The 15,286-nt window shown below is 35.6% G+C and overlaps 1 protein-coding gene across 8 annotated transcripts in view; it reads right to left on the reverse strand.

The window, feature by feature from the left end:
• VPS13B (vacuolar protein sorting 13 homolog B) overlaps positions 1 to 15,286 on the reverse strand; it is an 859,202-nt gene that overhangs the window by 826,963 nt on the left and 16,953 nt on the right. For all 8 annotated transcript variants that reach the window (XR_007728201.1, XM_050801187.1, XM_050801183.1 and 5 more), the window contains exon 3: positions 6,936 to 7,079. Coding sequence is in view for 7 of the 8 variants with exons in the window: in XM_050801187.1 (XP_050657144.1) it covers positions 6,936 to 7,079 (144 nt within the window). In the remaining variant the exon portion in view is untranslated. The remainder of the gene's footprint in view (positions 1 to 6,935; positions 7,080 to 15,286) is intronic.

Raw genomic sequence — 15,286 nt, forward strand, 5'->3', positions numbered from 1 at the left:
GGCCAAGGCAGGCGGATCACGAGGTCAGGAGATCGAGACCATCCTGGCTAACATGGTGAAACCCTGTCTCTACTAAAAATACAAAAAATTAGCCGGGCGAGGTGGCAGGCAACTGTAGTCCCAGCTACTCGGGAGGCTGAGGCAGGAGAATGGCATGAACCCAGGAGGCGGAGCTTGCAGTGAGCGGAGACTGAGCCACTGTACTCCAGCCTGGAAGACAGAGCAAGACTCCATCTCAAAAAATAAATAAATAAATAAATAAATAAATAAATAAATAAATAAATGATGTGGTTATAAAGAAAAGAAAAGAAGCTGGAGAGGGCAACATGGTTGCCGGAAAGTATTTCCCCAAAATGTAGCAGAGAAATAAGCACTTTAAATGATAGCAAAGTGCCAATAAAGCAAATGAGAGATTGAAAGTGAAGGAATACTGTAAAGTGAGATACTTAAGATACAGAGACAGGATCCACAACAAAGTGAATGCTTCAAGGAACAGCAAAGTCCGTAACATAACCATAAAAGGATTGGCTGAAATGGAACAGAAATAAGGATGACAGAGTTAAAAATCAAGGAATTGTGTTGCTAGAGAATTATATAAGAATCCAATTCTGTGAAGAAACTCATTCATCAAAAAGTGGGCAAAGGACATGAACAGACATTTCTCAAAAGAAGACATTCATACAGCCAACAGACACATGAAAAAATGCTCATCATCACTGGCCATCAGAGAAATGCAAATCAAAACCACCATGAGATACCATCTCACACCAGTTAGAATGGCAATCATTAAAAAGTCAGGAAACAACAGGTGCTGGAGAGGATGTGGAGAAATAGGAACACTTTTACACTGTTGGTGGGATTGTAAACTAGTTCAACCATTATGGAAAACAGTATGGCGATTCCTCAAGGATCTAGAACTAGATGTACCATATGACCCAGCCATCCCATTACTGGGTATATACCCAAAGGATTATAAATTATGCTGCTATAAAGACACATGCACACGTATGTTTATTGCAGCACTATTCACAATAGCAAAGACTTGGAATCAACCCAAATGTCCATCAGTGACAGATTGGATTAAGAAAATGTGGCACATATACACCATGGAATACTATGCAGCCATCAAAAAGGATGAGTTTGAGTCCTTTGTAGGGACTTGGATGCAGCTGGAATCCATCATTCTTAGCAAACTATCACAAGAACAGAAAACCAAACACCGCATGTTCTCACTCATAGGTGGGAACTGAACAATGAGATCACTCGGACTCAGGAAGGGGAACATCACACACCGGGGCCTATCATGGGGAGGGGGGAGGGGGGAGGGATTGCATTGGGAGTTATACCTGATGTAAATGACGAGTTGATGGGTGCAGCACAGCAACATGGCACAAGTATACATATGTAACAAACCTGCACGTTATGCACATGTACCCTACAACTTAAAGTATAATAATAATAAATAAATTAAAAAAAAAAAAAAAAAAAGAGAAAATACCGAGCGAAAAAAAAAAAAAAAAAAAAAAAAGAATCCATATGGACACTGAAATGACCCAAGATGGATGAACTGAAATGACCCAAGATGGATGAACAAAAAAAGTCTGTGAACCAGGTAACAAAATTTTCAGTCACAGGGACCACAAAACCAACGGATGATGGCTATCAGGGGACCATAAATGGTTATATAGTCAGGTCACACGAGCTTCAAAAAATAAGAGATATTTGTGAATGTGTGTGGAAGAGTAATGGTCTAGAGTCAGTCCAATTAGAAGGCCATTTATTATAACATTCAAGCAATGACCTCACCAATGACAATGATGATAAACAGACTTCAGCCAAGCTAAGAGAGAGGTGATACCTCTCTTGTAGGCCTCCTAATCTCAAATTCTAACTAATTGATTTTTTAAATCAATTAACAGAGACTGATTATTCTTAATAGTCTGCCAACACAACTGTAATAATTCATAATAATCAGCACTTAAAATTCTAATGATCACATGTAAAATTTCTACAAGTAAATCCATGAAATCCCTGATGGTAAACAGAGCACATTGATGGCCAGAACAAATGACCATCAAGTAAATACAAAATCCTACCTAAATGTAAACAAAATTTAAAAAAAAAAAAAAAAAAAACTTTGTCCTGTGAAAGTATGGAAATTCTCTGGATCCCAGAAAAGTTCTGCTAGATAGAGCAGATAGGTGCTGGTATCCAATCAAAGAAAGCTTTATTTGCCTGCACTACAGTGGAAAAAATAATTCTGAAGCCCTTCGTCAAAATTAGCCATTCAAATCAAAACAGCTGCCTCATATCTTTAAGTCTAATTACACTGACACAGACTTTTTAGAAAAACAAAAATAAACTACAAGATGAAACTATAAAAACAATTTGATATAAAATACCACAGTCAAGAGTAATAACATATCACTTATTGATCAGGTCACCTAAATCTATGGGTTGTCAGGACCAAAATTTTTTTCTTATTAATACTGGAAATCAGTGGCTCATGCTTGTAATTCCAGTAATTTGGGAGGCCAAGGCAGGAGGGTCACTTGAAGCCAGGAGTTCAAGACCAACCTGGGCAACACAGCAAGACCCAGTATCAAAAACAGAAACAAAACAAACAAAAAGTGGCTTACTGGTTTCTGACTTAAAATGTTTAAGAAAGGTATCTGTGCTTATGGGAAACAGAAAACTCTCTCTGAATTAAAATACCACAGATACAAATATTTTCACTTTTTTGTTTAAAATCTAACTAAACTTGTAGGTACATGAGATAAAAGAATAAAATCACCTTAGGTTTTCAAACAGAAGATTTTTGTAATCTTAAACAGCCATATCAACAATCAGAAGGTTATGACAGTAAAGAAATAAAATTAAACTTGCAAAAATGATTTTAAAATAAGTTAAGCTAAAAAGGAGAAAGGTGGTAAAAGATTATGACAGTAAAGAAATGAACTTGCAAGGTGGATCACGAGGTCAGGAGATTGAGACCATCCTGGCTAACACGGTGAAACCCTGTCTCTACTAAAAAATGCAAAAAACTAGCCGGGCGAGGTGGTGGGCACCTGTAGTCCCAGCTACTTGGGAGGCTGAGGCAGGAGAATGGCGTGAACCCGGGAGGCGGAGCTTGCAGTGAGCTGAGATCCGGTCACTGCACTCCAGCCTGGGCGACAGAGCGAGACTCTGTCTCAAAAAAAAAAAAAAAAGAAGCTAAGCTAAAAAGGAGAAAGATGGTAAGAATATATACATAAAAATAAGTTTCATCTGGAGTGAAACTGCAACTATTTCTCCTATTAGAAGATAATCTCCGATTTTTAGGTTCAAAAGATGCTTTTCAAATTTTATTTTATTTATTTTTATTTTGAGATGGAGTTTTGCTCTTGTTGCCCAGGCTGGAAGCAATGGCGCGGCCTCTGCTCACTGCAACCTCCGCCTCCTGGGTTCAAGCAATTCTCCTGCCTCAGCCTCCCACTTTTCAAATTTTTTATGAAAAATAAGTAGTATTTCCATAAACAGCCTTACAAATAGTTACATTTATTAGATTAAAAGAGATTTTAACATTTATGTTCCAGGTGGTACAAAAACCAGAATAAATAGGTGGTTTAGAAACAAATTTATCATTCTCTTTAGGTTGAAGAAGTTTTTTTTTTTTTTTGGAGACAGAGAGTATCCCTTTGTCACCCAGACTGGAATGCAGTGGCGCAATCTTGGCTCACTGCAAGCTCCGCCTCCCGGGTTCATGCCATTCTCCTTCCTCAGCCTCCAGAATAGCTGGGACTACAGGCGCCGGCCACCACGCCCAGCTAATGTTTTGTATTTTTATTAGAGACGGGGTTTCACCATGTTAGCCAGGATGGTCTCGATCTCCCGACCTCGTGACCTGCCCGCCTCGGCCCCACAAAGTGCTGCAATCACAGGCGTGAGCCACCGTGCCCAGTCAAGACTTAATTCAATGATCAAAGAAAGCACATTAATCATATAATTTTTTATAGCAAGTCTTGTCCTGTTTTACAGATGAGACCCATACAGGCTGAACAAAAAAGAATATGAAAAAGGAGAGGAGTACATAGTTAAATGGAAGTTACTGATAATGTTTTAGCTCTTGAGCTATGTTAACAAGTATTTATTAGATTAGCATGGACATGATGTGTCATGAATCAAAAACTGTGTATCTGAAATCAAAAACAGGATAAACAGTTTACAAGTAGTAACTCTGCAAGATTTAAAAGTGAGGGCAATGACTGACATATATACGTCTCTCAGAGTAAATAGGAAATCGTTAACTATTTCTTGAGTGAAGTTTCAATATATTTTTAAAAATTCAGAGTAAACATCAAGATGGATTTCATTTTACATAACATAACAACTTGGTCACCCACTCATCCTAAAAATATAAGTAAAACTGATTATAATGATATGTTAAGGCAGTGTATTTAAACCATGACCACTAGAATCACAATCATTATGAATCTCTTTTTCTAAGTGTCTTTTGCTGAGATTATATAAAATATTTTAGCAATGCTTTTCAGTGCAGTACAGAGTAGACAACCAATAAATGTTGGTAGAATTAAATTTACCTTCACAAACAAGACATGCCTTCATATCAAGGCATTTAACAATATCTTATTTTTGGAATGATCTTATCTGATTTAAGCCTTATATTCATACCTTTTAATCATACTTCAATACATTCATATATATAATAGTTTTTTAACAGATTCATATCTTTGAGTACCTATAACTCTAAAAGGCCCCTTCACTAAACCTACCATTCCAACCCCAATTTTATTTAGAAAATACATCTTTTCTTCGTGGTGATTCTACAGTAACCTGAAATAATTTGAATATAAACTTATTCAGTTTTACTACTACATGCGTAATTTTCAGCTTAATTACATACTATACTAACCAAAGCTTAAAACAGGAAAATAAACTATTTTAAAATCTGTTTCATCTACAATGTTTTTACTCAAAATTTAATTCCAATCACTAGCATAAACCCAAGCGTTACTCTCCAGGGGTGTACACTGCTAAATAATTTGTCCAAATGTCAACTGCAATTTTCGAAAATCCTCTCTAACCCAAAATGTTAAACATCTGTAAAAAATACTTGTTTTGAGAGTGGTTTACATTCATGACATTTAACCTTTTGCTGTACACACCACAAAATTCAAGTCTCAATTACCATGCAAGCAGGAAACCTGATCATTTCTGCAGTAGCCATCTGCATAGTCCAATATCAAGTATTAGTTCTAGGTTGCACTAAGTCATGTGTTACAAGTCTTTTTCTGCAGCCTCTATAATTAGTTGTAATTTGCCTCTGTTAAAACGTGTTTCTTAAAGGACATCTGGCCTTGAAATTTCCACCTTCTCAATGAAAAAATACTTAGTGTCTGGATTTTTTTTTTTTTTTCTCTTTTAATATGGAACACTGCATGGGTGGTATAACCAAGTCCAGACTTTGAAAAAAAAATAAATTCCAAGAAAAGATAATAATTAAGAACCATTTAAGTATTACCAACTATAAATGTAAAGTAAAACTGTTTTGTAACTATCCACAGATTTCTAAATTAATCTCTCAAATATTAGAAGATCACAAAGTAACTTTTCATTTTCATGAGAATATAACATTGGTCTATTAACTTCTAGAAACTATATTAAGTTAAATTGGATAATACATGTTTGGAATCAAAGATTTCATAAATGGAAAAAACATCTGAGTCCAGTGGGTTGATATGACACTCAAAGCATCCACTTAAAATAGGAAATAATTTTAACAGTTCATATATAACCCTAACTTCACAAAGATTAAAGTTACATTTAGAATATGTTAAACCTACATACAGATTCACATGAAGTCATTTTAATAATACTTATCAATTTACTTGATTATAGCCAATCTTCCTTAAAACTAAAAGTTAAATGTTAAGTAGCTGATTAAAAAAAAAAAACTAATAAAAATGAATGACAGACACACCACTCTTCTGCAAGGTGAAAGTGGAAACATTCTCCACAATAAGCTATGGTCCTGACCTATTTTGCTTTCCTAGATTGGAAAATTTTTGGTAGAAACTCTTTAAAACCAATATTACACATCTGCAAAAAAACACTAGCAAGAAATGTAAGATGGGTCAGAGAAGGAAGAAATAAATCTGAAAAAAGAAAAAATCAGTTTCTTATACCAAAACTTCAAAAACAATTATAAAATTTGGTGCAAATATATTTTCATCTTCCCAAAAAATAACCTGAGAAATTCCCTTCAGATTTAGAAAAATTATGTAAAGAAAAAATTCATACAGGTCCTTTGCAAAAATCTAAAAATGTTTATGTAAAAATTGGACACAATTAGGCTGCACTTTCATTGTAGATGTAATAAGCAATAAGCAATCTGCAAGGTCCCTAGTAGAGCTATGACAAAGTAAGTAAAATCTGTATGAAAACAACCTTTACATATTTTATTCAAATTTAAAAATGCCCATTGCAAATAATCATGTAACTTAAAAGGGCATATACAAATTAAAGGCCAGGCACGGCGGCTCATGCCTGTAATCCCAGCACTTTCAGAGGCTAAGGCAGGCAGATCACGATGTCAAGAGATCGAGACCATCCTGGCCAACATGGTGAAACCCCTTCTCTAGTAAAAATACAAAAATTAGCTGGGCATGGTGGTGCACACCTGTAGTCCCAGCTACTCAGGAGGCTAAGGCAGGAAAATCACTTGAACCCGGGAGGCGGAGGTTGCAGTGAGCCGAAATCGCACCACTGCACTCCAGCCTGGCAACAGAGTGAGACTCTCTCAAAAAAAAAAAAAAAAAAAAAATTAAGTATATAAGCTATGTTTATGTAACAGTTGATATATTCAAAAAGGTAAAGAAATGTCAAATACTACTAAAATTAGTTAACATAAACAACTTAGTTCAATAATGTCTTACCTGTATCCCATCCTTAAGTTTCAAAATGCATTCCATAGTATTGATGGTAATTACCACTGGTTCTGAACCCAGTTTTGTCCATGGTACATGAATCCTTAATTCATGAATATGTCCACTCAAAAAAGTGAATGGTAATTTCAGTTCCTTAAAACACAAAACATTGCATAAGTTAGTAAGTGTTTAATATTTTTTATTATAATATGCAAATTCCTTTTTTAAAAAATAAAATTTCCAACACAAGAATATTTGGGGACTTACTGTTTAGTGCTTAATATTTTTCATTCTAATGTACAAATTCCTTTCTTAAAAGAGAAATAAAATGTCCAACACAAAAATATTTTGAGAATTACTGTTTATCAAAAAGTAGCATCAAATACCTTGTTAGGCCATACTTAATGATAAATAATAATTTATAGTACAAGTTACATTTAATAAGTTACTTAAGCACTCTAGGCCTGTCTCCTACTTTGCTGAATGGAAATAATATATAATACTTGGTACATGATGTAAGCTCATAGATGGTAGTACAACAGTATATAGCAGCAGTACTTGAGATACCTGAAATGATGTAATTTTTTAAGTCTCCATCTAAAAATGTGTCTTCAAAATATGTTTTAAACTAATAGAACAGTATTCTAAGTCAAGTTGAAAGGGGAGCTCAACTGGAGATTTGAGAATAACTTGACAAAATGAAAACTGATCAACCTAAAAAAAAAAAATGTATTCCACTTCACCTAATGTAAAATTGAACTGGATACTACTTGGTCCTAAATTTTAAATATTTTCTGACTGCTTTCCATTATCATTAGATAAAAGATTAGACATGAAAAATTTCACCAAAATTGCTTTATGCTCATTTGTCTCACTTCTAGATACAATTTGTTTACAAATCAACAAAGGAGGAAGAAAAAAATGTATTCCCATCACATTTTTTACAGTTATTGTAACTCTATTTGTGAAAGTTAATAAAAATATTAAGCTTATTCATTCACATTTTAGCCTACCTAGTTGGTTCAGCAACACAGTAGCAATATACCTAAATACAGACAGTATAGCAAAGTGATTAAGACCAATAACTCTGCAGCCAGCAAAGACTTTATTGTATCTGTGCCTCAGTTTCATTATCTTTAAAATTTGTATAAAAATACTATATTTTGAATATTAGATCAATTAATCTATATAAAGCTTAGAATACTACCTTCCTCACAGAGAAATCATTATAAAGGTGCTAAATATTATTATTATAATTACAAAAGTATGGGCCTAATTTGTTTCTTCAACCAGAGGTTTTTTTTTTTTTAAAGGGCAGCTATTAAGTTTATTGTTAGTACTCTATGCTAATAGAATGTCACAATTTTTAGATCTTTGTCATTATCACAGTATTTTTAAAATGCATTAATTTCTTCAAGCATTGTTCAGCTAGCACAAGATTATATATTGATCAGTGCCTGTAACAAAAGCAATATTTACTAAGCACTGAGTATGTACCAGGCACTATTCTAAGCACCTTACTTGTAAACAATTATTTACTCCTCCTAAGAACCACAAAATGTAAATACCATTATCCCCATTTTACAGTGAAGAATCTGAGACATGAAGGGTCAAGAATCTTCCCAAAATGAAACATCTAGGAGAGCCTGGACTCAAAATTAAGAAATATTATGCCAGAGCCATGGCTCTTAACCACTATAATACTGCCTCTACACTTCCATTATCAGCACTGAAAATGTTTCCACTGGCTATTTATCTACCTAACTGGACAATGAGCAGATTACAATTCCACCTCTCCCACCCTATGCCTTGTGTAACAATGATACATTTGCAAAATGGCTATCAAAGTTGCAGTCTAAGGGCATAAATCAGATTGTCTCAGAGTTCTCAGAGTACAGATGTTTAAAGACACCTGAATCAAACTCAAGAACTTAGTGTCATCAGAATGCTACTAACCAAACATTAACACAAGAGGTAACTTTCTGGATTAGAACATGGAATTTTGAGACATATGATCTGACTATAAGCAAGATAGTTTCAATTTCAAAATCACAGAGGAAAGAAAAATAAATAAATAACATATATTTATATATACTGTTTAAAAGGTGAAACACAAATGATGATTGTTATAACAAATGGATCTTCCTTGAGGTAACCAAAAAAGGTATTTTCTTTTCATTCTTTTTCCTTCTTGAAATATATAAATCTACAACTTTAAAATATTTTATTTATGTATAACTTTTAGGTAATACATCATGTAAAATGCATCCCTAAAATCAGAACATCTATGATAATGCAATGGATATTAGTAGCAAAGAATTTCAGAAGAGAGTTGAATATATCTCAAAAATCTAATTATAGGTAAGGTATTATAAAATAACAGAGAAAAGGGATACTTTTAAAATGAACATAACAGGCAACAAAAGCAAATATAGAAAAATGAGACATCAAATTTTAAAACTTCTGCACAACAAAGGAAAAAGAATAAAAAAGATAACTTATGAAATGGACAAAAATATTTGCAAACCATCTATCTGATAAGGTACTACTATCTAGAATATATAAACAAGTTCCATGACTAATCAACAACAAAATAACAGTAATTCTATTTAAAAATGGACAAAGGAATTGAAGACATGTCCACAAAAAAGATATACAAATGGCCAACAAGTATATGAAAAGAAGCTCAACGTAACTACTCATTAGGGAAATGCAAATCAAAAACCACAATGAACTATCTCTCAGTCATAACAATGGCCATTATCAAAAACATAATAAGTGTTGAGAAAATGGAATACTTATACACTCTTAGTGGAAACATAAAATGGTACAACTGCTACAGAACATAATATGGAGGTTCCTCAACAAATCAAAAGCAGAATTACAATGATCCAGAAACCCCAGTTCTAGGTATATACCCAAAATAATTTAAAAGAAAATCTTAAGGAGATATTCACACACCCATGTTCAAAGCAGCATTAATCACAATAGCTGTAAAGTAAAAGCAACTCTAATATCCATTTTTGAATGAATGGATAAGCAAAATGTAATACACACATACAATGGAATATTATTCAGCCTTAAAAAATAAGCAAATCCCATAATATACCATAACATGGACGAAACATGAGGACATTATGGCAAATAAAATAAGCCAGTTATGGAAAGATAAATACTGTATGATTCCACATATATAAGGTATCTAACATTGTCAAACTCTTAGAAAGTAGACTGGTGGTTGTCAAGGGCGGGGGCAGGGGAAAGGTAAAAAGGGAGTCATTGGTTCAATAGACAGAGTTTCAGATTTACAAGACAAAAATGTTCTGAAGATCTGCTCCACAAGGATGTGCATATAGTTAACAGTAATATAGTATATACTTAAAAGTGCTTAAGATGGTCATTTCTCTTTAAGAAACAAGGTCTAACTCTGTCACCCAGGCTGGAGTGCAGTGGCACAATCAGCTCACTGAAACCTCCAACTCCTGGGCTCTCCCACCTCAGCATGCCAAGTAGCTAGGATTATATGCCCATGGCACCACACCCAACAAATTTTTTAAATTTTTGGCACAGATGAGTCTCACTATGTTGCCCAGTCTGGTCTTCAACTCCTGGGCTTCAAGCTATCCTCCCATCTCAGCCCTCAAAGTGCTGGGATTATAGGCACGAGCCACCATGCCCAGCCTCAATGACAAATTTTATGTCACATATTTGTTACTATCAGAACACACTCAAACAGACATACACATAAGTGACAAGACTTCAAGAATGCTGAATGAGGAGCTCGGCAAATCCTCTCCCCAAAAAGCAATGACAAAAAGGACAAAGTTGTCAAAAATAACAGAGAGCTCAGCAGCAATAAGAGTAAGGCTAGCATAAGGTCACAATACAATTTGGGTCAGGCAACAAAACAGCAGATCAGTCCAAAAATTAACAGAGAAATCTGGAAAATGATATAGCCCAACGGGATCTTGCCAAGGTCTCACATATATATTACTGGTAGTCTAGAAAGTTGTACGCATATGCAAGAATGCACTTATTCAGAAGACTGTATATCTGTTGTTCCACCAGATATACAGATACAATCCCCCAAGCAACCACAAAGAGAGGGCAGTAACCAGCAAACTACTCATTTCTAGTTAACCATGAGGCCTCATGAACATAGAGAATTTAAAAAAAAAAAAAAAATCAGACTTATAATCTCCTGACTTTGAAAGTATTACCCAGTAAATGTATATATCCCATGTCAAAGAGTAAATACATTACTAGCTCAAAGGTTTAAACAATCTCCAATCACTGGCTGATGACTAAGTTATAGTAACCCAGTGAAATTCCTAGAATGCCAGGCTTAAAAATAGAAAAGAGAATTTTTTTTTTTTTAATGAGCAGAGAAATCAGAGGGCACACGAAACAGACATCACAAAATTAGTAGAGGCAAGTCAATAAACAAACCTGCAACAACAACCATCTCCTGGAGGAGAAGAAATCAAAATCCTAAGTTGCTGCAATATATTAAACAAAATGTCCAATTTACAACAAACAACTACGACTCATGCAAAGCATACATAAATAAAAACAGTTAATAGAAACTATCTTTGAAGGAGATCAAATGCAGGGCTTGGTACACAAAGACTTCAAAACATCAATTCCGAATATGTTCAAAGAAATAAGGGAAACCATATACAAATTTTTTTTTTTTTTTTTTTTTTTGAGATGGAGTCTCACCCTGTCACCCAGACTGGAGTGCCATGGTGTGATCTCGGCTCACTGCCATCTCTGCCTCCCAGGTTCAAATGATTCTCCTGCCTCAGCCTCCCGAATAGCTGGGATTACAGGCACCCACCACCACGCCCAGCTAATTTTTGTATTTTTAGTAGAGATGGGGTTTCACCATGTTGGCCAGGCTGGTCTCGAACTCCTGACCTCAAGTGATCCACCCACCTCGGCCTCCCAAAGTGCTGGGATTACAGGCATAAGCCACTGCACCCGGCCTCAATTAGAAAATGTCAATAAAAAGAAATTACCAAAAAAATGAAAATTTTGGAGTTGAAAGTACAATCAACAAAATAAAAAATTCACTAGAAGGGCTCAGCAGCAGATTTGAATTGGCAAAAGAATCAGTGAATTCAAATCCAAATATATCATAGTCAAACTGCAGAAAGCCAGGGACAAAAAAAAAAAAGCTGAGAGCAGAAAGACAAAAACAATTTTTCACGTACAAGGAAACTTTTAGTAGATTAACACCTAATTTCTCCCAGAATTCTATATCCAGCAAAATTATCCTTCAACAATGCAAGCAAATTAAAAGATACTCAAATAAAGAATAAGATAATTGATTCCTAGCAGAATATTAATGGAAGTTCATTAGACTGAAAGGAAGTAGCAACAGATGATAAAACAAATTCACACAACAAAAAAATACAGGTAATTATGTTGGTGACTGGTAAAGGACATTATAAATGCTTTTTTCTCCCGTGTTGTTCTGATTTAAAAGGAAATTGCGTAAAACAATAATGATAAAATTGTATTGTTTGACTTTTAACAAGTGAAGATGCAATATATATGACAATAACAGCACAAGCAGCAGAAGAAAATGGAGCTATAGTAGGGAAATGTTCTCTATTTTAATAGAATAAAGTTATCAATAATCTCAAGTAGTTTGCAGTAAATCAGATGCATATTATAATCCCCCAAGCAACCACAAAGAAAATAATTCAGGCCAGGCGCAGTGGCTCACATCTGTAATCCCAGCACTTTGGGAGGCTGAGGCGGGCGGATCACGAGGTCAGGAGATCGAGACCATCCTGGCTAACACGGTAAAACCCCGTCTCTACTAAAAAAAAAAAAAAAAAAAAAAAATTAGCTGGACATGGTGGCGGGTGCCTGTAGTCCCAGCTACTCGGGAGGCTGAGGCAGGAGAATGGCATGAACCCGGGAGGCGGAGCTTGCAGTGAGTCGAGATCACGCCACTGCACTCCAGCCTGGGCAACAGATCAAGACTCTGTCTCAAAAAAAAAAAAAAAGAAAGAAAATAATTCAAAAGTAATTTGAAAGTCAATAAAGGAGTTAAAATAGAACATCGAAAAACATCAATTTATTACAAAAGAAATTAATAAGAGTATCAGAGGAACAAAACAGACATGAGGCACACAGAAAATAATAGCAAAATGATAAATGTAAATCCAATCATATGAATAAAAATTAGAGGTGAACAGATTAAAAACTTCAATCAAAATGGAACCCAATGCTCATCTCCTCCACAAAGAAAAACCAAAACAACAAATAGAGCACTTTGAGTTGAATGTCTATGGGAGAACAATGGAACTCATCAGGAAGTAATGAAGATCTTCTGAGGCACAGAAAACTCCACATGTCAGCATAAAGAGGAAAGGAGAGCACCTGGCCAAAATCAGCCTGGAGCCAGAAGGGGCTCTCCATTGACGAGAAAAGTTAAGCAAGACATCCTCAGCAGTCCCCATGACCACTGTGGATACTTGCAATCCAAGCTACAGGGCAGCTCCACAGTCCTCACAAGCCCTGAGTCCAGTATAGGGAGCTGCCTGAGGTCCATAAGGCTGGATTGCTCCAGAAAGAGAATTCACATTTGATCCACTGAATTCCCCAGGATCCAAGCTGCTGCAGTACTACATCATTTGGAGAATGAAGCAACTACTAGAGTGCATTCTGCCTTGGGGCTCAATAGCCCTGGCAGCTCTACATCCCTTGGACCCTGTAATCAGAAAATGGCAGCTGAGAAATAGCAGCCATTTCTCAGGGACTAAGGACCAGCCTGTCTAGCATTCCTCACCCCAAGCAAAGCCACACCACTGCCTCCACAAACACCCACAGTCTAGCCCACTGAGGCAATCACAGAAAATGCTGATATTGATGACGGCTGAAGAAATCACATAGAAATTACATTACTGCACCCAATGAGGAAAAAAGCCTGGGCACCCTACTCAACCAATACCGAAGTCAAATCTACAGGAAAAAGTTTTTTCCTATGAAAACTACTTCATAGAATTGGCAGAGGTGGTTGTTCTTCCAGATAAACAGATATCAAGCTAGGGACACAAGAAACATGAAAAGGCATGGAAACATGACACCACAAAGGAACACAGTAATTCTCTAATAACATACCCCAAGGAAAACAAACCAATAAAATACCTGAAAAGGAATTCACAGTAATTTCTTAAGGAAACTCAGTGAAATACAAAAGAATACGGATAGTGAATTCAACAAAATCAGAAAAACAAGTCATGATCTGAATGAGAAATTCAACAGATATATGCCATAAAAAAGAACCAAACAGAAATCTTAGCATTGAAGAAGTCAATGAATAAAATTTAAAAATACAATTGAAAGTTTCAGCAATACACGAGATCAAGCAGAAGAATTTGTGAACTTGAACATAAGGCTTTTGAAATATAGTAAATCTTCACCTAACATCATCAGTGGGTTCTTGGAAACTGTCATTTAAATGAAACAACATGTAACAAAACTAATTTCACGGCCGGGCACGGTGGCTCACGCCTGTAATCCCAGCACTTTGGGAGGCCAAGAGGGGCAGATCACGAGGTCAGGAGATCGAGACCATCCTGGCGAACACAGTGAAACCCTGTCTCTACTAAAAAAATACAAAAAAATTAGCCGGGCATAGTGGCGGGCGCCTGTAGCCCCAGCTACTCGGGAGGCTGAGGCAGGAGAATGGCGTGAACCCGGGAGGCAGAGCTTGCAGTGAGCAGAGACCGCGCCACTGCACGCCAGCCTGGGCAACTGAGCAAGACTCCATCTCAAAAAAAAAAAACAAAACTAATTTCACCTAGGCTAACTGATATAAACAAAAGTTCCTACAGCCTATGTCTAGTCACAAAAACATGACCAATATTGTAAAGAGTCAAACCACTTCTAATATCAAATACTGAAATAGATGTAGGCTATACGTACATTTAAGAAAGATTAATGAAATTATTAAATTAGTATTAAATTAGTATCAATTACATTATTAAATTAATAAAATTAAGATTAATAAATATTTACCAAATTTATGGTCAATCGGTGAATGATAGCAGTCACAATAGTTGTGAATGAAATCATGAAACAAATGTTTGGAAAGTGAAAAGAGGAGCATCTTCTAATGCCACACAGTTAAAAAACAAGGAATACTGTGAGATCACTGAGTGCTTTCTGAATGCATCATATATTGTGCATTTGTATGATTATCATATACTTTATGAATTTTTATTTTATAGTATCATGCAATTGTTCATTTTCCAACCTGCTTATTCCAGTTCAGTGTCACAGGTGGCTGAAGCCTATCCTGCCACTCAGGGTAAAAAGTAGAAACCAGTTCTGGACAGGAC

Source organism: Macaca thibetana, chromosome 8, assembly GCF_024542745.1.
Source record: "Macaca thibetana thibetana isolate TM-01 chromosome 8, ASM2454274v1, whole genome shotgun sequence".
NCBI lineage: Eukaryota > Metazoa > Chordata > Mammalia > Primates > Cercopithecidae > Macaca > Macaca thibetana.